Source organism: Fundulus heteroclitus, chromosome 6 (assembly GCF_011125445.2).
Source record: "Fundulus heteroclitus isolate FHET01 chromosome 6, MU-UCD_Fhet_4.1, whole genome shotgun sequence".
NCBI classification, from domain to species: Eukaryota; Metazoa; Chordata; class Actinopteri; order Cyprinodontiformes; family Fundulidae; genus Fundulus; species Fundulus heteroclitus.
The window spans coordinates 24,804,338-24,831,282 of NC_046366.1; the positions used below are offsets into that span (position 1 = coordinate 24,804,338).

Here is a 26,945-nt window from a genome sequence, read left to right on the forward strand (position 1 = left end):
TGCATAGTGTGTATTTTACATGAGGAACGAGGCTAGGTTTTAATTTTAGAGGTTTTTCCGTAGTTTGTCACCAAAGTTACTGAAGCAGTTGGAACAAGAGCAGCACTTTGTGAGTGCGGCTAGAAAGAGGGAAGATATTATATGAAGACTTGTGTATGGGGCAAGATGACTGTCAATATAAAAGATATGTGTAGCTGTCTGACTTTGTAAATGCACGTCAACAAACGTGAATAAATTTAAGATCGTCAGATCATACATGTGACATCAGATGTTTCATATGTGAGAATACAAGTTTAGAAGTTACAATTTTGCAACGACGCATACGGGTGCAAATCACAAATTTAGGAGTACGAATCTACAACCTATGATAAAGTTGTTACACACCTTCCAGTCAGTGGCGGTAAAGCACCTTAAAGCTGTTCCCCAACCACCAATAAACAAGAAGAGGAAGAAAACACAGCTTATATTCTCACATATAAAAGATCTATTCAATTCAATCCAATTTTATTTATATAGCGCCAGTTCATGAAACATGTCATCTCAAGGCACTTTCCAAAAAACAATTCCTCTAAGGAAACTCAGTAGATTGCATTGAGTCTTGACAAACAAGATTCACTCCTCCTGAAAGAGCGAAGAGCCACAGGGAGAGTCGTCTGCATTGTCCATGGCTTTGCAGCAATCCCTCATACTGAGCAAGAATGAAGCGACAGTGGAAAGAAAAACTCCCCATTAACGGGAAGGAAAAACCTCCTGCAGAACCAGGCTCAGTATGAACGGTCTGATGTCATTACCGCCACCAACTGGTGAGGAGTGAAACAGCGTCATACTTGTACATTTTTGATTTGTACTTGTTGCAAAGTTGTACTTGTATTTGTAACTTCTAAACCTGTATTCTCACAGATGAAACGTCTGATGTCACATATGTATGCGTTGACAACGAGGAATAAATACAAATCTTAAATTTATTCACTTTTATTAACTTTTATACGTTTCTATTGATGGTTATCTTACCCCATACTGTGTGGCTAGAAAAAAACTTCAATTATTCAGCCAAGATGGGTGGTGTAAAATTCCGATAAATTAAAAGTGGATATTCAAAGGTAGCTGGCAACAGGAAAAATTATTGGAATAGGGAATAAGAGAAGATTTTTATGTTATGTCTTTGTCAATTGTGACTTTGACAGGCATCCCTTTAAATAGGAGCAACACTAGTGTCTAAAGCATTTTTTTTTCTAAAATTTTGACCAACAACTGCTGCTTAAAACTAACTTTACCAGTAAAAAAAAATAAACAAAACTAAACTCTACAAAGTTGTGGAAACATGGCAGAAATAGCACAACAGATCCATCTGTGCAGACTCAGATGGTAAAGTTTTTGCACCGTTTATGCAGCTGTGGTGAAACCTGGTTATGATAGCGACAACTCAAAGCGCTTTACTCCAGAGCTACATTCACCCACTTATAGGCAGATCGGTGTGTGAATGAGTTTAATTATTTGCCAATGATTAAAGATAATTTCAAAGAATCATTACGATTTAGACAATGCAACCCTACTAGAGATGCTGCTCTAGAGTTATGTGGTTTTTCTCCATCTGTAGGCATAATTAAGGATAATAAAAGCACTGCAGCAGAGGGCAGAGTCACCAAATATGGGCTTTCCCTGAGTTCTTGGGCCTTCACATTCATTTTAAAAAACAAATTCCTAAATATCACTATGATGCTGTGGCAGATATTTCTACAGCCTTTGAACCGGCCCTGTCCGGTGAACTTACGCTTCTTTGTAGAGCACCATGAAGCCCAGCAGGTCCCTGAAGTCCGGAGGCCAGAACGGTTCCCACTTGATCATGATCTTGTCGCTCATGGTTCGCACCTGGGTGAACTTCAGCACCCGGTTCTCGCCTGGGAAAGCAAGACAAACAAACGCTCGCTTACCGAATGAAAGACAAATAAACCTAGCTGGGAAGTTTATCATTCAAAGATTATCCAGAGATAAAAGAAAGGGGTTTTAAGATTCATTAGATGCAGCCACTCAATAACTTTATCCAACTTTAGAAACTATAAGTCACCTGATCTACTTTTACTCTTAAACTGACACTACAGATTATATTACCTTAGTTTATTAAGTGTAAACTGCCTTTACCATGCTTCTATAGAAAGTCTAACCAAAATGCAAATTAGTTAAAAGTCAGCACAAAAAAATAAAAGATTCATACAACCTTTTCTCTTATTTTGTCAGGTTTGAGTTTTTGTACTTATCCCTTTTGTCCTGTAATATAATTTTGCAAGCATAAAAAGCATTCCCAATAGATGCTTAAGATCATTCTTCTTCTTCTTAAAAGGTCTCCTGTGCAGCTATGCTCATGCATGTTAGCCATAATTAAACATAATTGATGAAAACAAACAAAGCAATAAAAGCCTTTCCACGTCCCAGAAAAGACAAGAAAATGCCTTGTACTGGTGCATCTCAGTGGAAAAATTTGCTCGGCTGCAACAAGCCTGGCGTCCAGATCAGCGCGGTGACCTTTACGGCCGAGGTGCTGGCTGTCCAAGAACAGGACGGATGTGAACCAGAAAATGAAGAATTCATGAAAACAAATAAACATCTGTGTCACGGGAAAAATTAGATGATCAAACTGCAGTTGTGTGGGAACAAACTCCTGGATAAGCCAAGTTATTGTGAGAAGTGACTCTCTGGTTAGCTATTCTGCTGCAGGTGGGGTCTAGCAGACAACCTTCACAGTGGGAGCAAAGCCCTGTCCTGGATATAGCTCATAAGCAAAATAAAAGGCACAACATATAACCAATAAGTTTAAGACAGTCATAAGATTTAACAAGAAACACGTGTTTTTTTAACCACAATTTGAAAGAAGACATGACAAATTCAAAATAGAAAAGGTGCTATGTGCTAGCGACAGAGTGGCTGTATCTTTGTGAAAAGACGGAGAAATAAAGGACAACCCTGGATGAAAACTTGCTAGAGGCCTAAACCTAATTGGTAAAATGTGTGGCAGGACTTCAGATCCACAGATGTTCTCCTGACTGAGCTTGAGCCTTTTTGCAAAGGAAGACCAACAAATACTCTTTGTCGGGCAAAGAATAAAAAAAAAATGTATTAAATAAAATGGCTGTAACCGCAGCATCACTGCAAAAATATACCTAAAAATAAGAAATTTTTCTTTAAATGAAAGTATTTTTCCTTGATTTGAGCAGGTAAATAGGACTATTTGAATAAGATTTTTGCACTCAAAATAGGAACAATTCATCACCATTGTCTTATTTCAAGTGCAGTTTATCTAATTATCTTATTTTAGGGGTAAAAATACTCATTCCATTGGCAAATAGTCTTATTTACCTGCTCAAATCAAGGGCAAATACATTCATTTCAAGAAAATTTTACTTATTTTTAGTTCTCTTTTTGCAGTGGTGGTTCCACAAAGGTTCGAGGGCTGACTACAAACGCACGGCCAGCTTTTTGTTTTATTTCTGAAAACGATTAAAAAAAAACGCGCATCGTTACCTCTTAACTTCCCATTTATGCCCTACTTAGTGCTCGTCTTTCACATAAAATCCCTGCAACGTACATTCAGGTTGGTGTGTGCAACATGTGGATGTGTGAATAAGTTTAAGGCGAATCTTTGCAAGGTAGCGCACATCACTGAGCTGCTCACTCTTACTAAAACAACGTCAGTGTGAAGGTCTGCAGGAAGCCATCTACAACCATGAGGCAGGAAATGACCTGTGCAACAATAACTGTGTTTACTACAGCGTCAGGCCTCAGCCTGCGCCGTCTGCTTCTAGAGTTCGGATCCTTACATGAAGCCTGGTCTCCGTTGGTCTTGGAGGAGATTTCGTTCTTGACCCCGCGCCCCTTGGTCCCCGTCACCTCCTCCATCTTGCGTATCTCGGACATGCAGAGCTTGGAGTTGTAGTGGAAAAACATGCAGCCCTGCAGGATGCTCAGATTGTGTTTGTTCCAGTCCCAGAGCTGCCGCAGGTTCTGGTTGTCCAGGGCGTAGAACGAATAATTCCTGGAAAACAATGCACGGGCACCGGGTGAGCAGGTTTTTGCATCAGACAGTAAGGCTGCTCCTGACTGCAGCGCTTGAAATAACATCCGCCGTCACTTCTGGATCAAACTTCACGTTTTTGGGAAGTCAAACCAAAAAGCGTTTTGAAAAAGGTCAGACTGGCTGCTTTTAACTCATAATTACAGACCGAGGGCTCTGAAACGGTTAAGGATGCGGGAGGATTACCCAATTTCTTGTTGTTGTCCGTGAATAAGGCGAAGCTTGCGGAAAAATGAGAGGGAAACGAGAGCGTAGGAACGTCGCACTGTCAGGTAGCCAGTGATCTCTTCCAGCTGGCCCAGGCTGGCCTCCAGCTCAGCTGCAATGTTGTCTGCAAAGAACAAACAAAAAAACAGCCTTTAAAGCTTAAAAAGTGGAAAACAGTTAAATTCTCTTTCTCCAATTTAGCACAGATGTTTTACATAAAACTAGTATTTTTTTATTTTTTTTGTATTCTAGAAGAACTAGAACCATTGAATCAAATAACAGCCCTGCAAAAAACAGTGACAAACAAATAAAAAATAAGTCAAAGTTTCTTGAAATGAGTGTATTTGTCCTTGATTTGAGCAGGCAAATAAGATTATCTGCCAATGGAAAGAGTATTTTTACCCCTAACATAAGATAATTAGATATACTGCACTTGAAATAAACTGATGGAGATGAGTTCTTCCTATTTTGAGTTCAAAAATCTTATTCCATTGGCAGATTGTGTTATTTACCTACTCAAATAAAGTACTAATACACTAAATTTGAACTTATTTTAGTTCTGTTTTTACAGTGAGGAGGTTAGGTGCGAATGTATTCTGTTTTATTTTCAGCTGCATCACTGATACGATATTTTTTTTTAGACTACTAGCAGTGTTGATGTAGCCTCGTTACTTTGGGGAAAGTCAACAACCCTTCACAACGTTCTGCGGCGCTGACGGGTGCTACGCTACCATCTGACTCGACCCAAACGCGGCGCGGACACTCACTTCCTCCGCGCAGGTTGATGACCAGGCTGCCGTTGAGAACGGTGCAGCCTCTCAACGCCTGGGCGGTGGTGACAGAGTCCACCGTCTTCAGACCCATACACACCTTCGGACAGGGCCCTGCGCAGGGGGTGCAGTTGAGCCTATAAAAAAAAAAAACAGAAAGCGCACAAAGAGGTTTATAAAAAAAATAAATAAATTAGCATAAGCCCAGAGGTATGTACCAATCCTAGCATCTCTTTAAATAGTTTATCAGCCGGGAGCTTGTTTGGTTGCACTGCGACTCTTACTCAGCAAAAATATCAATTATGTGTGTGTGAAAATGTAGCAATAGTACAATTTTTGCCTTAATATGCTGCTTTGTTAGATAGAGTTCCCCTATTTTTGCTCCAGTCACCAACTTTAGCGTGTTTTATATTAAAAAGGGCAACGCGTAATTGTGAAATGAAAGGAAAAAGGCCTTCACACTGCAAAAACGGAACAAGAAGTAGGTAAAATATTCTTTAAAATTAATGTGTTTGTCCTTGATTTAAGCAGGTAAATAAGATGATTTGCCAATGGAATAAGATGTTTGCACTTAAAATAGGAACAATTCATCTCCATCATCCTATTTTAAGTGCAGGATGTCTAAATATCTTATTTTAGGGCTCAAAATACTCACTCCGTTGGCAGATAATCTTATTTACCTGCTCATATCAAGGATTAAAACACTAACTTTAAGAACATTTTACTAAATTTTTAGATCCGTTTTTGCAGTGCACAGAACAGCTACAGCTATCCTGTAGATGACACACAGCTAGACTGTATTTTCTAGTTAGGTCTAAGCACTGACCTATATTATACACTGGAGTGCTAATCGCCCGCCTGTTTGAACGAGTCGCTTTGAAGCCACCAGCCGCCATATTGGTACTCCCTATTTTCCCCCAGTAACTAGGGAATACGTGCGCTAAAGCATCGAATAACGAGGATTTTCTCATGTTCAGGGGGGGCTTACGACTTTTAAAATGTCAAATGCCATATACTTTTATGTTATGTTCTAAAACTATCAAGTACTGAGAAAGTTATGTGCTGAAATATTTTGCATTTTATTCATTTAAATATATATGTTTAACATTTATAAATATATAAATAACAATATACAAAAACATATATTTACATATTTGTATACATATATATACACATATATACATATACACATACTTATATATACATATATATATATTTAATATGAATAACATGTAATATATTTCAGCACCTAATTTCCTAGTAGTTGATAGTGTTAGTACATCCACTGACTGTAGAATTACCTGTGAAACGTTTTCACACAGCCAGAAAACTGCTTGTTGTTGCAACCAAATCCTATGGGATTCTGTGAGAGTAGGGAGTAGCAAGATGGCGGCCAGTGACTTCAGTTTTTCGGCTAAATCAGCACTCCAGTGTATAATATAGCTCAGTGGGTCTAAGTGTATTTCACTAAGCAGTGTCAAAAAGAGGACAAATTTTACTCTAAAATGGTCCTACAAAAAAAAAAAAAACACAATAGATCACGGACTCCTTGTGTTATCAAATAAAACACGCGTGTAAGGCCACATAAACGCTGAAAGGCGCCCCCTGTGCGAATGCAACATGCTCATTAAGCAAACGGTCGGACGTTAAAAGAAGAAAGTCTTGCAGCAACAATGGCAGTGTGCGGCAGCTGATCTCCAACGCGCCGCCAGCCGTGACTGTGTTGTAACAGTAGATCAGATTAACAAACACGTTCAAACAGCAAAACAAGCGGCTCGTGTGACGCAACTCTAGAAAACGCCATATGGCTGGAGGGTTGGGCGGGGGGGGGGGGGAGCGAGCAACTCCATCTTGCAATTGAAACGCTTTGCTCTTAGTTTATTTACTTGGCGCATAACTTCCCTGAACTATCTTGACCTCTTTGCTCCCCTCCCCCCCACCTTGTACTCTCTTGTGCCACATCTGCACTTTTAGGCCAGACGCTCATAACTGTGAGGAGTGCGCCGCTTTTCTTAGGAGCGCCTTCTTTTCGGTTTGAACCCGACGACAGGAGGAGGAGGAGGAGGAGGAGGAGGAGACGCCAAAGAGAGGAGACGGGAACGGAGAGAGTCACCGGGCGAAAAGCCGAGGCTGCGAGTCCAAATGGGTTCACCACAGGTCGATAGTGGCCCGCAGGCTCAGATGTGCAGAGCTTTGTTGATTCATTTCCCTGGCAAAGGGAGAGCAAATCTGCCCACTGAGCGGCGGCTACCTTTGGCTCAGTTTTCAGCCGTTTTATTTCCGGAGACGACTCACAAAAGCGTCTAAGAACAACTACGGCTGGCAGAAATAAACTAAAACAATATTCTGTTCTGGCGCTTGATCATTAAAAGAGGCTTTGCTCAACATATATACGTTTCTGGGTTTTTTATGACTTTTTTATCCTGAGATTAGATTTTTGCCTTAGCAGCTCAAAGCAGAAAAAAGATGAGCATCTTCTCCATGTTGAGAGAGCGAAGTAAGACCGTGGCCCCTGCGTCGGCTCCCTGCTCGCCCGTCAGGTGTGAATAAGCACCATGTGACTCTTTTGATGTGAAGGTGCACGCTGTTCAAACGGGAGATTATGCACTCTGCAAATCCGCTGTGGATTAATAAAGGTTAAACACACGTAACGTCACAAACAGCCAGAGCGCGACGGCTTTTCCTCGTCGTGGCTCTCAGCCACGGGCTTGTCTGGACTTTGCCGCTGACGTCGGCTCATTGTCCTTTTATTTTTTTATTTTTTCTTCCTGCAACGAGCCAGAGGAGTGAAGGCTCCAGTCCGGGTAGATGGACACTGATCCGTCAATGCCTTTCACATTCTCCTGGTGTTAAAACTTTTGTGATTTCCTCTTTTTTTTATGTCAAAATTAAAGACGTTCTCAGACTCTGATCTCTAAAGTTCTTCTATCCAGAGTCTTTTCACAATAATTTAAGGAGCCTTAGTTTACTGTTTACATATAGATTTGCAATACCGTACTTTAACTGTAATATGCAATTACCTTCCACTGCACTTTAATATAAATAGCTTCTGTCCAAACTTTATTTATACATTTTATAGTAATAGCTACCTGTATATCATGCTCACAATTCTGCCTATAGTAATAGCCATCTGTACATATATTCATAGTACATGTAAACTCTGTTATAATAACAACAGTCTGTATATTATGCTATTGTACATATCTGTAAAACATTATTCATAGTAGTATCCACCTGTATATATATTCAGTACATATCCAGCTGTAAATTTAGTTCACAATACTAGTTATCTATATATTATACTCATAGGACAAATCTATCAGTAAAATTCTGTTTATAATAGTATCCATCTCTATATTTATTCAGTAAAAACCCATGTCCTGTACTTATGGAACCATTGTTTATCCTGCACTTGCTGCTATTGCACTTCTGGTTAGACCTAAACTGCATTCAGTCTGTCCTGAGTTTGTCCATTATTGCGTGGTTTGGCTCATCCACAAACCAGGACAGGTCCAAATCGCACAAATTAGATCAGCAAAGAGGATCGTCAGGGTTAAACATCCCTCTCCATCCAGGACTCGTTAAGGTCCAGGGTCAGAAAAATGCCAGCTAACGCCTCTGCAGACTTTCCTCCCCTGATGAGGACATTGAACACCTTTAAAGCCCGAGCAGTCAGCTCCACTGCTGTGAAAAATCTCACAAACTCACATTTCTTCTTTAAATATTACAACGAAAAAAAAAAAAATACTATTCAGACATTTTTACCTAATGTCTGCATGCTGTGAGTGATGTAACCGAAGAAGTCAGATTCCTTGATTCTGCACAACGATGACCAAATAAAGCTGATTCTGATATTTCAACAGATTACTGGCCAAAAAAAAAAAAAAAAAGAAACACATGATAGTTTGGAAATATTTATAGTTTTCTGTAATTTCCCAGATCAGGAAAAAAAAAAATCCAGTCTTTTCAACCCCAAGTAGGAACCCTGGTTTACAGCCGCCGGCTTTCTGGGCTCGGTTTGCACTGCAACACTCAAGCAACCCTGTCACAATCACACTGGGTGTCACAAAAAAAAAAAAAAGAAATTAAAGAAGCAGCCTCATCCCTTATGAGAAGATTGTCTGCGTTTTCTGACACAGCCATCCACTTTCGCAGCACAACAGGGTGTAAAAAATCACAGATGCAGCAAACAGCGAAAGCACCCTTCACGTCTCAGAGGACGCATTTGCATGCAGCTCGATCGGCGCGGAGCAGCCGTCGCCACCTGGCACGCCACAGAGAGAGAGCGACACTGCAACGTGGAATACTGAGTCAAAGTCAGAAACGCAGCTGTGCCAGCCTTCCTGCTGCGCCGCGCCGCGCCGCTCTGACCTAGCTGGTTGGGTTCTCACACGCCGACAAGGAAGAAAAAGCAACAAGAAGAAAAAAACGTACCAGCTGATGTCAGAGCTTTTGGGGACCATTCTGTGTTTCAGACACTTATAGGAGCAGGAATCCATGCAAGATTCAGATCTTAGCAAGAACTGACGCTGGGTTTATTCCTCATCTTTAATGCAGGTTTTAATATATCACTTATTTATTTATTAAAGATCAACCATGTATTTTGTTATAAGGTTGCTATGCAGGTGCAGAACATGACTGGGGTATTTTCCAGCTCTGGACAAACATGGAAAATTAAAGACTTCACTCCCTCTTACGCACTTTGTGCATACAAAATGACAAATAAAGCTATCTATGTCTATGTCTATGTCTTAGGAGGACTTGCAGACTAAAAGCGAGGTGAGGCGGAGTCGAACCCGGCAGAACGTTCTGCTGTCGGGCTTCGTGGAGCAGAGCGAAGCCCGACAGCTTTGGGGACGCATTTAGTTTGTCCTGAAACCAACAACAGAGCGATCTCTGTGACTGAAATAGAGGGGAGGAGAAAACTGACCAGACGCTCTGTGTGTGTGTGTGTGTGTGTAGCTTTGTAACGACGCTCCGTTTCCACACTGACCGCCTGCTCTCGGCTCGCTCCGCTGCGGCTTCACGACATCCCGGCGCTATTGGCTGTGCGTGTCTGCGTCACGGCGCATCGAGGTTTGAAGGTTTGAAGTTTCTAACACAACACAGCGCAGACCTGAGTGCAGCTCGGTGCCAAAGCGGAGAGCAGAACCGCTGCTGTGTGGCGCGTACTATACAAACAAATGCATTTCAGAGCGCACAGGACACGCCTTCAGTCTCAGATCCACGTTACTGTAACACTCAAATCCACGAAGGAAGCAAGGACGATGTTCCTTGCTTCCTTTTTTTTTTTACATCTTTCCTGGGTCCTATTTTTTCTTCCTTCCCTTCTCTTTTTATCTTGTCTTCAATTCAATTCAATTCAATTTTATTTATATAGCGCCAAATCATGAAACATGTCATCTCAAGGCACTTTACAAAGTCAAGTTCAATCATATTATACAGATTGGGTCAGATTATATAGATTGGTCAAAAATGTCCTATATAAGGAAACCAGTTGATTGCATCAAAGTCCCGACAAGCAGCATTCACTCCTGGAGAAGCGTAGAGCCACAGGGAGAGTCATCTGCATTGTACATGGCTTTGCTGCAATCCCTCATACTGAGCAAGCATGGAGCGACAGTGGGAAGAAAAACCACCCATTAACGGGAAGGAAAAACCTCCGGCAGAACCGGGCTCAGTATGAACGGAACTCCTTCCATCTTGGTACCTCTCCTTCTTTCTGCTCACTTCTTTCATTACATTTATTCTGTATTTCTCCCCCCCACACATCTTTGTTTTCCTTTTTCAATCTTTCCTTCAATGCTTTTCTTGCCATCTCTCCTACCTTTCCAATCTGTCCTTCCCTTTTTTGCTTCTCTCCACGTTTCCTGCCTTCTCTCCTTTCTTTCAATCTTTCATTTTTTTGGCCACCTTTCCTTCATTGTATCGTTACATTTTTCCAAATTTCCACTACTTTCCTTTCTTCCTATTAGGGCTGGACGATAATTCAATAACAATATATAATCGATCGATAGACGTGTGGCGCGATAGGTAAAAATAGGGTCGATAAAACTTCGATAGACAGTTTTCCTTCCTTCCTTTCGGCCTATCATATTAGTTCACTACTTCCTCTCGACCAATCGTAATCGCGGACCCAGGCACGCAGTCACAAAGCGCCGCTCTCTCAAACCACAACACAGAGCACGTGAATATGTCGCAGCAAGAAACGGTCCCAAAACGGGGTTTTACTAGTTCGCCAGTCTAACAGAAATAAACAAGTGATTTGTAAAACCTGCAAGGAACCGGTAAAAACAAAGTCTGGTAACGCAACAAACTTGTTTCATCACGTAAGCCGCTCACTCCCGCAGCAGCGCGAGCCGTTTTAGCCCCGTGCGACTCTGCTTCATCTTCTGGAAGTTCTTCCAAAACGAAGCAGGTATAGCAGCTAAACTGGGCTCCCTTTCTGTTATGGTTAAAAAAGTTGGTTAAATAAAAATTTAATTGGAATTCTGTGTTTGTGTTCTTTATTAAAATTAAATCATTTAGCAATATCAAAAAAATGTCCAGGCAGAGCTGCACATAAAGTATGGTTTTAAATATTTTCAATAATTATCAATATCGATCAATATGCATTTTTTTTTATCGATAAGCTTTTTTTTTCTATATCGTCCAGCCCTAATTCCTTTCATCGACTCTTTTTTTCCTTTACTGTATTTTCTTTTCTTTCCTTCAACATTCAACTGCTGGATTTTGCATTTGCAGCTCTACTTCTCTTCTGTTTGGTTATTCATCAAAAAATAACAAACAAAAAAACGATTTTCATTTTGACCATTTCACAATAGAAGTCAAAAAGAATCGAAACTCGCCCCTCAAATAACAGAGTTACTGCTTCCCTGTGTTTTAAAGCAGCAGATCATGCACACCTCACTGCTTGAACATCTTCCCTGCAAGCCCTCAAGAACCCATCAGGCCGTCTGGAGTGTCCACTTACGTGGAGGAGTTGCCTACTGAATAGCCGGAGGGGCACTCTGGGACGCAGGCGCCGTTGTGGATGACGTATTCGTGGCAGTCGGGGCTCTTCTCCTGCTTGCACCTGTTGTGCAGATCCTGGCAGAAGGCGAGGGAGACGCAGCGCCAGCCCTTGTAGGTGAAGTAGTTTTCCGGGCAGCGCTCCACGCAGCTGTCCCCGTGCAGGAGGCCGCGGCAGGCCACGCAGTGCCTGGGCGAGTTGGGCCTCAGGCAGCCGCCCAGACACTGGTAGTGGCAGCATTCGTTGTCCTTGGTGCAGGCCCGATGTGTGCAGTTCATGGGACACACTGTGTGGGAGAGAAGAGGGGTCAGTTTAGCTCAGCGGACGAACTCAACAGGTTTTAGATCGCCACGCGTGCAGCGGAAAGGGAGCGACTTTTTAGATTTTTAGTCCAAGTGACAAAAAAAAAAAAATCAGTGCGCAATGACAGAATGTTTTACGGAAATGTGATACGGTGAGATCCTCCTTTCAGCGGGAGGGAAATTACCGCACACAGCCGAGCCCAGAGGATCATCTGTCATGTGCCAACAAGCATACTGACTGCAAACAGCAGGGGGTCCACCACTAGTCAACAAAAGGCGCATACTTCCCCCAGAACGCTGGCTGCAAGTAAACAAAAACACTGCAAGCAGCATTTAGAGAGCCTGGAGGAACCGTAAAACTCACATATGGAAATGAAACCACTGTATATTATATTATTTCCTTTAAATCATAGCCACTTGGGTTCTCACCGTATGGAACGCACGGTGTTTTCTTCACGTTTTTAAATAGGCGCTTTTGGGTTTGAAAAGTATGAAATCATGTAGGTTTTTCATATTGAAGAATAAGAAGTGATGCGAATATTTATAAAGAGGGGGGGTTAATTTAAATTTATACTTTTGCCCTCTCCACCTCCACAGGGCGTGTGGATATTGGGGATTAGTAAATGTTGCTGCTACAATCGGCAATAACATTTTAAAAATTAAATGAATTTAATTATGATCTTGTGCAAAAAAAAAATTACGGTAAAGACAAAAGCAAACAAAAAAAACCAACAACAATATGTCTAATAGATCAAATAGAGCCCTGCAAAAGATAGCGAGGGGAGCTGAACGGATTACTGGAGTTTTTCTAGGATCCGTATTGCCTCAAGCTGTTAAAATGCAACACTGATGTTAAGATCGTGCCCTTTATATTACATAAACTATATTAATCTATTATTTCACCTTCATCCTTTCCGACCAGCGATGATCCAGCCAGAAACTTAGAATCTCTTTTTTTTATGATCACTGAACACACCATTCCTGAACATGGCCATGTGCCAAAATCAAAATCTCTTTAGTGTGGAATACGTTACAGGAGGAGGACTCAAATTTAGCTTAATTTTCAGTACAAGAACAATTTTCAAGTGTTGAGAAATTCAGTAAAAGGAAGCAGAGAGATGTAATTAGCAATTTAAGAGGTGACCATTTTATTCAACATATTTGCATTTTATTAAAACTGTAAAAAAAAGAGTGAGAGCAAGACTTTTGGCAGATAACAGGAAGGCATCTGAGCATCAATTCTGCCATGAAACATGCGGGGTATTGAAAGGTTGGCAGCCTTTTGAATATTTTAGAGTTAAAATAAGGATATAGATTATTCAGTGGGAATAGATACTGGCCCTGCTTTAGTAGTGCTATAAGTGCCTATGTGGTGAAGTTTAAAATGTCAAAATCACAACGGTTTTTTTTTTAGATTATTAGAGATTATACAGCTACTACTCTGTCTCTCTGTCACACACACACACACACACACACACACACACAATGCCTTTAATCACCTCTGCTCCTTGAAAACATTTTATGACCGCTCAAAGCAGGAAGCTTAAAAAAAAGAAGCTCTTTTTCTGTTGTTTTATCTTCTCTATGTTCTAGATCTTCAAGAGAGATCAGAAAAAGATAAAAAATAAATATCAGCAGGTCAAAACTTGTCAATAACTGGAGATCAGAAACTGGCCAAAGAAACTACGTTTGGCGCCGTGACGGTGATGTTCTGTTTCTGAAATGCTGTTCGTTTTACTCAGGATGTAACGGTACGCAGCTTCCACTCTTTGCCTCTCAGTCTACAAAATACTTTTTACTAGAGTCTTGGCGACCATCAATTGCTTTAAAAAAAAAAAAAAGTATAAATGTTGTTGTTCTGGGTTCTTTCGTCATCACCTGAATGAGTTATTGATGTGCTTTCTGAGAAATCTTGGTAGGCCAGCCCCTTTTGGGAAGGTTCACCACTGTTCAATTCTCCAATGGAGTCCCAAATATTTGTCTTTATAGCCCTTTCAAAACTGATGGATGTCTATGACTTTTGTTTCCCAGCTGCTCTTGGCATTTTCTTTAGTTTAGGGCATGATGTGTTTTTTTTTTTCCAGAGCTTTAACTCAATTCCATTTCAATAAATGTTTTATTTATATAGCGCCATTTCCCCAATACATGTCATCTCAAGGTCATCTCAAGGTCATCTTTACAAAGTCAAATTCAATCAAATCATCCAGACAGATGGTCAAAAAGTTTTTCCATCTAAGGACGAGCAGCATTCACTCCTCCTGAGAGCGCGCAGACCCACAGTAGACAGTCGTCTGCATTGCTGATGGCTTTGCAGCAATCCCTCATACTGACCTACTTCGTGCTGCCAGTTAGGTTCCATTTAAATGATTTCATGGGTTGACAGATCTGGCAGATATTAAATTTCATTTAATCTATGATTTAACAAAAAGGAAGGATTTATTTTCACACAGGGCCAGATTTGTTGCGATGGCTTCCCCCCCCAACAGGGGCGGCTCTAGACAGGGGCCCACAGGTGCCAATGCCCCTGTAGAAATGGTCCTGGCCCCTGTACTAAAGACATAAATTAAATAAACTTCTTACGATTATATGCATTGGTGAAGAAACCACACCTGATTTGTCACTTTGCCCAATTTTTTTTTACTTTTACCTTTACAATTTCACCCTAACAAAAGGTTTAAAAATCAAGGTGTTTTACTTTTAGCTTCAGCTGTATTGAGCTGGGATCACAGTTTTCATCTGCTATATCAGGGATCTGAAACCTGCATCACCAGAGCCACAAGTGTCTCACTTCATATTATTAAGTGATTAAATATTGCCCTGTTTTATTATTTCATTCTTTTATGTGCCCCTGTGAAAAAAAACACTGGCCCCCCCCTGGTAAATTTAGTCTAGAACTGCCACTGACCTCCCAATAGCTAAAAATGTATTTAATAACAGCCGTTTGTATCTACAAAGGTTGTTTGTGATACAAAAATGTGTTAGATCTGGAAAAAAAAAAAAGAGAAACTGTTAATACTACATTTAAATTTAAGTCTTTTTCTAGCAAAACGCAGCTTCTATGTACCTCCAGGTCAACACGTACAAGCTTTATAAACGACTTGTTAGCAGTTTAACACAGTTTAACCCTCCCGCTGCAAATCCTTCAGTCTGCGCTGATCTGCAGGTGGGTTTAGCCGCCAGCGTCTGAATGTAGGTGAGGACAAATTGTGCGAGCGTAGATGAAGGATTCACCGACTAACTTGAACGCTGGAGATTAACCTCTCGTCCATGAAAGCCAGATTAAACCCGCCCTGCAGCGCGTGTGTGTCTGTGTGTGTGTGTGTGTGTGGGGGGGGGGGGGGGGGGGGGGCGACCAGTCAACGAGGTCAGAGCCAGGCAACACGTCAGACCGTACGGACACCTCTGAGAAAAGAAAAAAGTGTAAGGAACAGGGTTTATGCTGTAAAAAGTGACTCCCACAGACGGACGGCGCATGTTGTCTGCAGACTTAGCAGCTGGCCGTTAGACGGACAAAAAAAAAAAACACAGAGTCCGCTGTCCTCTTCCATTAACTGAGGTGAGCGTGAAGTGCAGGAGGAATGTGTGTTTGGGGAGGGCAGCAGAAATAGGAGAATGGCAACATGAGAGGGAGGCTAAAGGGGACGCGGTGGGGGGGGGTGGGGGGGGTGCAGGGCTGCAAAAACAAATGATATAACCACCTTTCATCTTCGTCAGTACTTTTCACACAAGACAAAGCTTAAAATTTCCCTTCATAGTCGGCCCAGAAAGCTGACCCCGGTGCTATCGCCGCATGCGTTTTTGTGCACACGAGCAGAGAGGAGCCAACGAACGGAGGCTCCTGATCCTGAACCGGGCGCTCCATGCCACAGCACAGCTCCAGCAGCAGCAGCAGATCCACCCTCAGTCTTAGCCAATGTGTTGATAGCTGCAGAAGCTAGCCATTCAACTGGCCTCTCCCATCTCCAAGGAAGACAGGCACACTCTTTAACCCTTTGAGCTCCGCTTATATACCCCTTCGGAGAGCGAGAGGCGAGACGCCGCGGGCAGAGGAGCTGAACCCAGCAGAACAAGGCCGGAGCTGAGTGAAAGCAGGTTCACGTCTCACCGCCTTTACCCGATCCAAAAACACAAGCTGCACTCTCATTCACTGATTTTTTTTTTTTCTTTTTTTTTTGGTTCTCTGTTTGTTATGCTTGTTTGCAGTAAACAAAAGAAAGCTCCTGTTGAGGAGAACAGCACGTCCTACAATAACGGGGTCGCGGTCGTGTCAAAACAATTATGGTTTGTTATTATGGAGGCCGAGCAGTTCCGGGCCTCAATAGATTAATCATCTCTGCTTCACGTCCGTGGCTCTAGGAGCTTCTCGTGGTTTCAAATATAGAAACGCTTCCGTTCACAGAAACATCCAAAGTCAAAGTTTTTTTTGTGAAGGGAAGGAGGTTTTTTTTCCCCCTTCTGAATGTGTATCTGTAGTTACTGAGTGGATTTAACACGTAGTGAAGCTTATTTTTCCCCCATAATTACAGTAAAACTAGTCGTAGATCTTACACCAATATGCAGTTGAAGATTCTCAGTCATCCAGGTCATGGTCATTCCAAAAAAAGTAAAAAACAAAACAACTGGACTTGTTTTTTGTAGTTGAAGACGTTTCGCCTCTTCTCCAGGAAGCTTTCTCAATTGAAAAAGTCTGGAGTAATGATGAATACCAAGCTTTATACTACTACTACTAAGGCCTTAGTAGTAGTAGTATAAAGCTTGGTACTCCACATTACTCCTGACTTTTTGAATTGAGAAAGCTTCCTTGAGAGGAGGCGAAACGTCTTCAACTACGAAAAACAAGTCCAGTTGTTTTTTTTTTTTTTTACTTTTTTTGGAATCTTACACTAAACTCACAAGATGAGATAAAACACAACATAGAGTTCAGGAGAACGACTATGATTAATAGATATAAGGAACATTTCTGGGAAGACCCAGAAACCTCAATTTATTTAATTATTTTTTTATGAATAAAGAAAAATGTTTCACAAATCCCCAAACTGTGGTTTAAAGAGTTTCTAATCGGTGTAGAATAATCCAGCCCAGGTTTAATCTGTTGTTACAGTTAAGCGCAATATTACTCCCACCCCTGGCAGATTAAGGTTAAAAGGAGTCTTTATATTTTCCCCAACATGTTTCTTCTGACTAGCAGCAAGGTTAACGCCAGAGTCCTGAACTGAATCAGATAAGATAATCGACATTATTGGGCACTTATTCTACTGTGTTTTCAGTAAAGAAAAAAAATGTAATGTATTTTTGTGACATGAACATCAACCTGTATACATTAACTCCTAAAACTGAAAGTATGACCGGGATTGCTACCTTTCCACTACTTTTTCACTACTGACTTCCCGAGAACTGCTTAATTAGTAAGATTCATATGGAAATATATTCAAAATTATGTCTGAATGCAGTTAATGTGTGGTTTAGCGATACAACTGCACTCATTAAAAGGTTAGCTTCATTTTAAGAGTAGTTTTTGTTTTTGTCGGGTCCACATAGACTTAAAGCCTGAAATCTCTGGATGACCTTTTAAAGAATTTTTTTTTGGCAGTTTTACCATTTTAACAATAAATACCTTAAAGTGTTGTGCTAAAAATTTGAGTCCATATCACTCATCTCTAATGTGGAGGGAAATGAGACAGAAGAGATGCCCTCCAACCTCAAAGACAAGGAGCTAATCGTCATAGATAAACCATCAAAGTGCCGTTGGTTATAAGAAGGGTTTTATGGCTGTAATACTAATAAAGATTTTCTATTAATTGTTGGGAAGGGTCAAAATAAATTCCAACATTTTATTAAAATGAAAATAGCAAAGAAATGTCAGTAAATTAAATTTCTAGATTACTATCTTGTGATTTTTTCTATCTGAAATCTGTTGGTTGAAAGTAATTGAAATCTAAATCTGCCAGGGGTATGAATAATTTTGGCTTTAACTTAATGTTATAATTGAATTACTTGTCTAATTCCAAGGATGCCCACTCCCTAAAGCTAACAACGCCTGAAAATACTCAATTTTTTAAATTTTCTCAAATAAAACAAAGGTTTTATTAGTCTCAGCTTGTTTTTAAAGCATCCTTGTCCAGTGCAGAAATGTCCAGTTCAAGTTTAATTTACGATTTTTAGACGTTGATCCAGTCATTAAAAAAAACGGTGAACATTTCAGTTTAGAGACGCTAAGAAGCATCATTAGCCCCGCCCCTTTTTTCCAGTAATCCTAGCAGCACGCTGTGAAAGCACACGTGGCCTGTGATTTTAGCAGATATCATGTGAAAGGAGTGTTTTATGGTTGTGTGCTCATGGGTATTTTTGATTGTAATCCTTTAAACTCAGTAGAAGTGAATTTTTTTCCCACAAAAATAGGGGTAATGGGGCAAATTCAACAGTGTTAAAGCTAGAACCAGTTATGTAGAGTTGGTTATCTGCAGACTCTGTACTGGAGTTTAACCTGTTAAAGAAACCAATGTAAACCACTCACTTACTGAACTGATTTCCACGGTTCACACCGACATCCTGAAAGGCTCCAATAATAATAATAATAATAATAATAATAATAATAATGACAAGAATGACCACACTGAAGGAGATGGACTTGTTTTCTTTAGTGTTGTCAGACATTTTTTTTTAAAAGCCGAGACCCAGGGGCCCTCGAGAGTGGGGCCAACCCAAGCCAACACCGATCTTTCTCAGGACGGAGGGGGTCCTTTGTGGGAACTTTGTCATTCTTCCCTTGCAAATCTTTAAAAAGAATGCTAACTTTTTGGATTGTTATTGTAATTAGGCATGAAGCTGTAATGGTTTAAGGAGAAAAGAGGGTTGTTGTTTTTTTTTCCCCAAGCATCAGTTAATTTCACTTGGACCTTGTCAGCATCTTTATAGTTTATCTTCCATCGGTGCAATCACCAAGCAACAAATAAATCAATGAGGGTTTTCAAAAGACAGTTGGACTTAGATCTGTTGTCTCTTGTCCTCCTAGTCCAGCTCCACTGACACCGGTCAGGTCCTGACCGATCTCTTGTTATGCAGTTTGTCCAAAGTACAGCAGGATCACACGAAGGCCCGAGAAACAAAGCTCGCAGAAATGCCTGGCTCTTTATCGCATTAGCTGAGGTTTCACAGGGAGAGGAGGCGGAGTAGGTCTGCAAAATGAGACCCCCCCGATCCCTGAGGCCTTAAAACAGGCAGCAACAACACAAGCAACACTGCTCCAGGCCCCAAGGCGACTGAGACGAATACACCCTGGTAGGACGGTGCAAGCAGGGAGGGGAAAAAAAGCAAAACGAAATGTGCTGTGTGCCAACCCACACCGAGCTTCACCAAGTTGGGACATGAAAAAATAAGAAAGAAAAGAAATGGCTGCTAAACAAACTCAAAACCGCAAAGAAAGAGCTTTACCTTAAAGCAGCAAACAAACAGCAAGCTTAGATAATTGCCGGCCTCTCTCTAAACTAAAACTCTGGGGTTTGTGCCAGAAGATTGCGAGTCGCAGAATTCTACAAACCAAAATGTTTCTGAAGCAGTTTTCCTCTTTTAGTTTCCCTTTTAGGGCAGTGATGAAACAACAACGCACTAAGACCGTTTGCACTGAGATCACTTTGGATCAGAGGACATGGCAAACAGGAACGCGGTGGAGCGCTGGCAGCTAATTAACATTCCACGGCCATGACAAGGGTAGCATTTAGCTTCTTATGAAAGAAAGTTTTCGCTGAGCGCCAGAAGAAAAAAAAAAAAAGTTTTTTTAAGGAAACATGGCGGAAAAGTTAAAAAGCAGCGGCAGAAGAACCACTTGAGTAATAAACGGAGAATAGTTGATGTTTGAAACATGAAACTCATTAAGGTGGCTAAAAGGTAAGTACGTAACAGGGCAGATGAGCGGTTTATTATTATTATTTTTTTTATTCTGCCACAATATCATTTCTATGCAGGAAGAAAACTTAAGTCTGCTTAAAATAAGGATTTGGTTATTCTGCTTACGCAATAAACACATGAATGAAACCTAAAAAAGCTAACCCTGGAAGCCTGGAAACCATTTTTATTTAGGAACTTAACCTGGCACTAAAGCAACGACGCCCTAATGATATATTACAACCAATTATAACACCTTAAACACATTTTATAATTTATCACTGTTGATTTTCTTTAATCAACATTGACTCAAAGCTATTTATACAGGCCGTCAGAAACAACTGGAGCTTAACCCACTCAACACTGAAGATGACAGTGGCTCCCTTCGCCATCCTCAACAACACTGCGTCACTTTTGGTTCCCAGGAACCGCCCTCCCTGGAACCTGAGCTGGTCCTCACATTAAAAAAGGCCCAGCAGAGGCTCTACGTCCTGCGGCAACTCAAGAAGTACAACCTTCCTCGGGAGGTACTGGTGATCTTCTACTTCATAATTCAGTCTGTCGTCCTACGCTTGTCCATTGTAGTGTAGTTTGGCTAGTTAGAAAACGCGTTCTGCAAAAACCCGCCGCCACAGAGGCAGTTTATTCCCCCCAGGCCGTCTCTCTGATGAACACAATAAACACCTAACGTCCTCAGTAGTCGGCCACATTGCTGTGAAACTTAAAAATACGGCGCCTTGCCAAAGTATTCAGCATTTTGCCACATTTCAGGCTTCAAAAAAATATATAAAACTGTAATTTTTTTGTGAAGAATCAACAACAAGTGGGACACAATCATGAAGTGGAACCAAATTTATTGGATATTTCAAACTTTAACAAATAAAAAAACTGAAAAATGTATGTTTGAAGCCGGAAATGTGGCAAAAGGTCGAAAAGTTGAAGGGGGTCGAATACTTTGGCAAGGCACCGTATATATTTGCACTATCACAAACGTATATTTATACATTAACGCCTAATGTCTGTATGTTTTGAGTGCTGTAAATGAATTCCTTGATCATGGCCAAAAGGAAATGACTGTGATTCGCCTCAGCTGTATCCAAACATATCCAGTAAACCATTACGTGTGATTGTTCCACCACCGTACCCGTTCCCCAATGTTGAACACCAACGGTGAATGTTTTCAGGAAACATAATCAAGGTCCTTTTTTTGTGCCTCTGTAATAAATCATTGAGCCTTTACGATGGTGAGAATACACCAATTAGAGTTGCTTCACACAGTTCCCGCTCGCAGACAACTGGGTTCAAATGATGGCAAATGCTGAATTAAATCTGACTGGCAGACCGCCAATGAAACTTTGGCATAACTGCGATAGAAAAACAACGCCGCTTCTATCTTCAGAGTGTTTCGTGTTTGTTTTTGTACAGTTTGAACCGAACACATACAAACCAGCCGGCATCAACGCAGAGCTCCTGGTGCGTCGGGTTTGACGTCACGTTTAGGTGACGACGGATGAAGCTTCTAACCTGATAAACGCTTGAAGCTGTCAATAACTCTGAGCCGCCTCGTTTCCTTTCTACTAGCGAGGACCAGATGTGATAACGTTCACTACTTTTGCATCCAGAGTCGTCTCTGCTTCTGGCCAAATCCTCCTTTGACGCAAGCAGGACCCCGCTGACCCATGCAGATCAGCTCGGTTAATTCAGCAGTATGTGAGAACAAGAAATAGTTGATGAAATGAGTAATATTTGAGTCAGAATGTCAGCTTTTAAGATTTTAGCTCTAAATATTTTCAAAGCGATACCGGTTGAGACGACCCCACAAATTCCTCATCCTTCTCTTTCTTCTTGATGTCCCCACCACTCTTGATGAACTTCAAGACCCCTGCTACCAAAATCCATATCAAGGGCAGGGAAAGCCTAACCTGACTCTAGCCAGATGGATTTCGCTCCGCCTAGCTCCACTCACATCCATCTGGGACTGATCCATAGGAATTGCCTTTATTGAAGGCTGGGCCTTATCAAAAATCCTTGCATATGATTGGATAAGCCACTTGTCCGTCATCTTTATCGACGTGTTATTTCAACCACTCACACCGAAGCTAACCCGTGACGCTGTGAGAGCGATGCAGGAAAAAAACATTTTTTTTCTTTTTTCTTTTTTTTTATGTGTTTGCGGCTCTAGTGGCACGCGTTTTATTGACAGTGAGCTGACAGGAAGAGGGGGGAAGACAGGAGGCAAAGCGTCGCGGGTCGGAGTCGATCCCGGGCCGACCGCGTCGAGGACTAAAGGCCTCCTAACATGGTTCGCGCTAACCGCTCCGCCGCAGAAAACAAAACTTGCCAAATCCGGTCAGGAGAAGGGTGAAAACATCGTTTCCACCAACAAAAGCCTTCAGAGCCGTTCTCTGATGTTCTTTTAATGAAACAATATTAGGTAGATTGGACAACACGGAAGAAATAGCAGCATCAATGTTAACGTTTGCTTCCTCAATGCGAGCCGCCATTGTCTGAATCAAAACAGTCTCACGGTCGCTTCTCCACTACGTCACATCTATGAAACTCCAGCCCTGCGTCCTGATTGGCTGGACAATAAAATGGGTTGAAGAAATCACTCTCTATGGAAGAAGTCCCAGATGGATGTGAGTGAAGCTAGGCGGAGCGATATCAATCTGGCTAGGGTTAGGTTAGGGAAAGCCATCAAAAATGCCCGAATGGCCATTATTAGTATCTTGTCATTTGCAGTAAATGCTGCAGCCAAGCTGTGGTTTGAATGCGGAGCTGCACGCATTGATCATGCAATGTTGATTAAGATTTGAGTTCCTGTGCAGCTCTAGCTGCTGTTCCAGACGTGCTAGGAACCATAATGCCAGTTGTCTATTGCACAAAACAACCTAAACCTACAGAAAAGCATCAAGCATTTAGAAAATCTGTTGTCTTAGGGGGATCCAATCACTGATTGAGTATTTGGTTTAAAAAGAAAAACGAGAGGAAAATGTAAACATCTACGGGGTTTTGAAAGTTATAGTGACTAGAAAATGGAAGTAGTGGCTTGAAACAAAAGGTTTTGTTGCAGTTTACCAAACCTGACAGTGACCACTTTTAAAAGAAAATTATCGATGGAATAAACAAAAAGCAGCAACATCTTACAAATAATCCCCTTTAGGGAAAATAATAAGAGAAATCAAGCAGGAAGCCAGAAAAGCACTAACTTGATAAAAGCAGGGGCTGAAAACCAGTTTTTTTTTTTTTTTCTTGGTAACCAGTTGTTGGACGGTCTGACTCAACGGCTGCAGCAGGGCTCGGTTAAGATGACTCGGGGAGCAACAGGAACCGTAAACAACTTCATTAAAAAAGGCCCCTGCCTCCGCTAATAGAACGAAAACACATCAACAACATGGAAAAGCACTTCTTGTTTTTAATGTTGAACCAACGGCGGCGTCATCCAAAACGCAGGATATCCAGTTTGTCCGTGACCGGAATAGAAATGATAAACACCGTGTTCTCATTGATGGGCAATTACGTCTCCTGTTTGGCAGGCAAATGACGCACGCCGTGGCCTTGAATCTTCATTTCCTTCAGGATAACAACGGCCGGTTAAAATAATAAATAATCGCTGTCCTAATGCTCAACTCCCGACTGCGTAGTGACATCAAACACTGATTTGTTCTTAATGCAACATCAAACGGTCCGCTTTTTTTTTTTTTTTTTTGGTTGATTGTAAATATTTCGCGTTGGATTGAAACTTTTCAACAGTAGGGGAGGAGTGGAAAATACGATTTGTGAGCAGGAAGAGCTCTTCCTTTGTGATCTACTTTTATATAAACCTTGTTTTGACCCGGGGAAATGTATACGGATGGCAGAGTAGGGAATAAACTAGACAAAAAAAAAACGTGCTAATCGATCAAAGCGAAGTTTGGGGATTTTTTCCTGAAATTATGGGACGGGCCAAGACAGGAAGCTTTGGCATCGTTGCTCTGATCACAAAAAACAAGTCAAGCTACCAACTTTCCCAAAAGAGCTACGTGAATAACTGTGTTGGCTGAAATCTTTTACTCCAAGAAAATACCTGATAATACTTATTTAATATATTTATTTAATTGTCTTTATAATAGCTGAATGTTGCAGTAGTTGATGCAGCTGAGCAATAAAATGCAGAACGTCAGATTTTGTTCCATATTAATTCAATTCAATTTAAATATTTATTTATATAGCGCCAATTCACAACACATGTAATCTCAAGGCACCTTACACAGTCAAATTTGTTCAAATCATCCAAAATATTTCCTCTCTAAGGAAACCCTGCAGATTGAGTCTTGACAAGCAGCATTCACTCCTGCAGAAAGAGCGTAGAACCACAGCAATTACTGGGATTGCTACTGTGAATTATCAAAAGAAAACTAATAGTAATTGACGGTACGTTTAGTCTGGTCATGCTTAATTCAAGCTGTAACCCCAGAGAAGGTCGGCCAAGTGCAGCAACTAGAAAACTGCATGGTGGCGGTACCGCCTCCAACCCTCTCTGCCACCATTAGCATCTTGGGGACGATCATCTATATCAGGGTTGGACATGCACTGCAGTGAGACTCGATACACCGGGCCAGATATCTTATTGGCATGCAACGTGTGTATTCTATGACGACAAATATTGCCCTCTCAAAAGCTCTTTTTTTAATATATATATTAAATATTACCGCAATGAAATAGCACCGATACCAGTTGTCTAAACGCATTCCTTACTTAAACTCTACGTTTTGTATTTGCTTCTGTTGATGATCGTGATCCTGCCTTGGCATTCACTGAAGGCTGCCAATGTAGCTACCCGAGCAGAGGAAAAGGCAGAATTCACCTTTAAAATAAAAGTCTCACGGGGGAATAAACCGACGACCACGGTCCGAACCAGAAGATCCAAAGATCTGGATGTGTTTGTAAAGTGCCTGGGTCTATTTTAGAGGTTTTCCCTCCCTACACACATGACTGAAAGGAACGGCTCCAGCAGAACTTGGAGCCAGGCTGCCGGGATAATTCAGCTGCTTTTCTTTTTTTTTTTTTAGGACACACCTAAAACACTCAGGTCTGCTGAGGTCCTGAACTGTCTGGAAATGTTCAGGAAAAAAAAGGAGGGGAAAAATCCAGTGACTTCACAGTTTTCTATGTCGATTTTTCTATATAATAGTAGGTCAGTTGCATACATTATAATATTTTTGTTTTCTGTATGGCAGTTTTGTTTTAATCAACATTTTTGTGATATTAAAATGAAAAATTAACAATTACTATATATATATATATATATATATATATATATATATATATATATATATATATATATATATATATATATATATATATATATATGCATTCTTCACCTGATTCTTTGAAAGTATGTCCATTCAGCCTGTTAGCAAAAAAAAAACAACTGAAAAGTAAAATGCTAAAATCAGCCTGTCAGGTGGAGAGAGACAAATCCCAGATAAGGAAAGTTATGTAAATAGAAATCAATCCAAAAATCAATGCATTTATTTAGTCTTTTTCTAGAAAACTGAAGACAAACTCTTCTTTTTTTGTACTTTCCAGACACGCAGGGCTCAGGATACCTTGTTTTCTTTTTAAATTATCTAAAAAAAAAACAAAAAACAAACTGTAGTTCTTATTTAAACTTCATTATTTTCGATCTGAATTTCGAAACCTTAAAGAATCGCTCGTTAAGGAACAAAGTGCTCGCAGGGAGATGCGCTGATCAGGCGTTTTCCAGCCTGATGCTGACTTTAGCTTTTCTTTCAAGGTCCGACCTGCTAATCACAATTATGACCGATGCTGAACGCGATTTCTTTTAAAAGGTTGTAACGCCAAAAAAAGAAAAAAAAAACATTAAATATGCACAGCAGGTTTTTTTTTCACAGTCACAGTAGTTTACTACACTGCATAATTAGGGAATTACAAGCTCATTACCATTTATGTGTCAAATCCTAACCCAATTGTCATATACTTTTTATGACTTTTTTTAAAAAATACAACAGTCTACACGCTGTTGGTTGATGCATTATAGTGGGAACGCTTTCGTTTGGGTCCATTTTTTGAATAAGAGGAGGGGGAAACAATCCTTTTGGAGCATTTGGCCCATCGATTATTGATCAGAACCAATCAAAGAGGAAGCAGCGGAAGGATTTAGCTCACTTATTATTATATACATTATTATTCATTATTATATTCATGCTCTCTACTTTATAAAATAGATAATTTTTTTAATCATGTGGCATTGTGCTGCCCGTACGTCTTCTTACAAGAATAAAGAGGTCTGGCGACAGAGAACAGATGCTACCATTCCAGCTTTTCATTAGATGCGGCTGCACATCGCTTCGTAGGAACAGATAAGAAGAAACACGATTAAACTATCAGCAGAAACGGCGGCGATCCGCCTGAGACCGAGCAGCCGCGGTGAGCGAGTTCAGCGGTGGAGAAACGCCTGTCGGCTCGGCTTTACCAAATGCCTGAAATGTCTGGGATTCCATGGGAAAGGCTCAAATAGCTGCGCGGAGAGGGTTTGTAGGGTGCAACTCCACGAGAGCGAGTGCCAGAGCAGTTAAGTCAGCTTAAAGAAAAGGACTTACGAGGTGTGTGCGTGTGTGTATAAGGGGCTGAGAGGCTAGCTTAAGGCTTGTAGAGAAGCTTTGTGAATAGTGCACACCCCCCTAAAGCTGGAAAGGGGGGGT

The 26,945-nt window shown here is 41.0% G+C and overlaps 1 protein-coding gene across 2 annotated transcripts in view; it reads right to left on the reverse strand.

Moving 5' to 3' along the window:
- insra (insulin receptor a) overlaps positions 1 to 26,945 on the reverse strand; it is a 75,538-nt gene that overhangs the window by 25,349 nt on the left and 23,244 nt on the right. For both annotated transcript variants that reach the window (XM_036138397.1, XM_036138399.1), the window contains exons 3-7: positions 12,017 to 12,341; positions 5,041 to 5,180; positions 4,253 to 4,397; positions 3,813 to 4,027; positions 1,772 to 1,898 (exon numbers count right to left, since the gene is read on the reverse strand). In XM_036138397.1, coding sequence (XP_035994290.1) covers positions 1,772 to 1,898; positions 3,813 to 4,027; positions 4,253 to 4,397; positions 5,041 to 5,180; positions 12,017 to 12,341 — 952 coding nt within the window. The remainder of the gene's footprint in view (positions 1 to 1,771; positions 1,899 to 3,812; positions 4,028 to 4,252; positions 4,398 to 5,040; positions 5,181 to 12,016; positions 12,342 to 26,945) is intronic.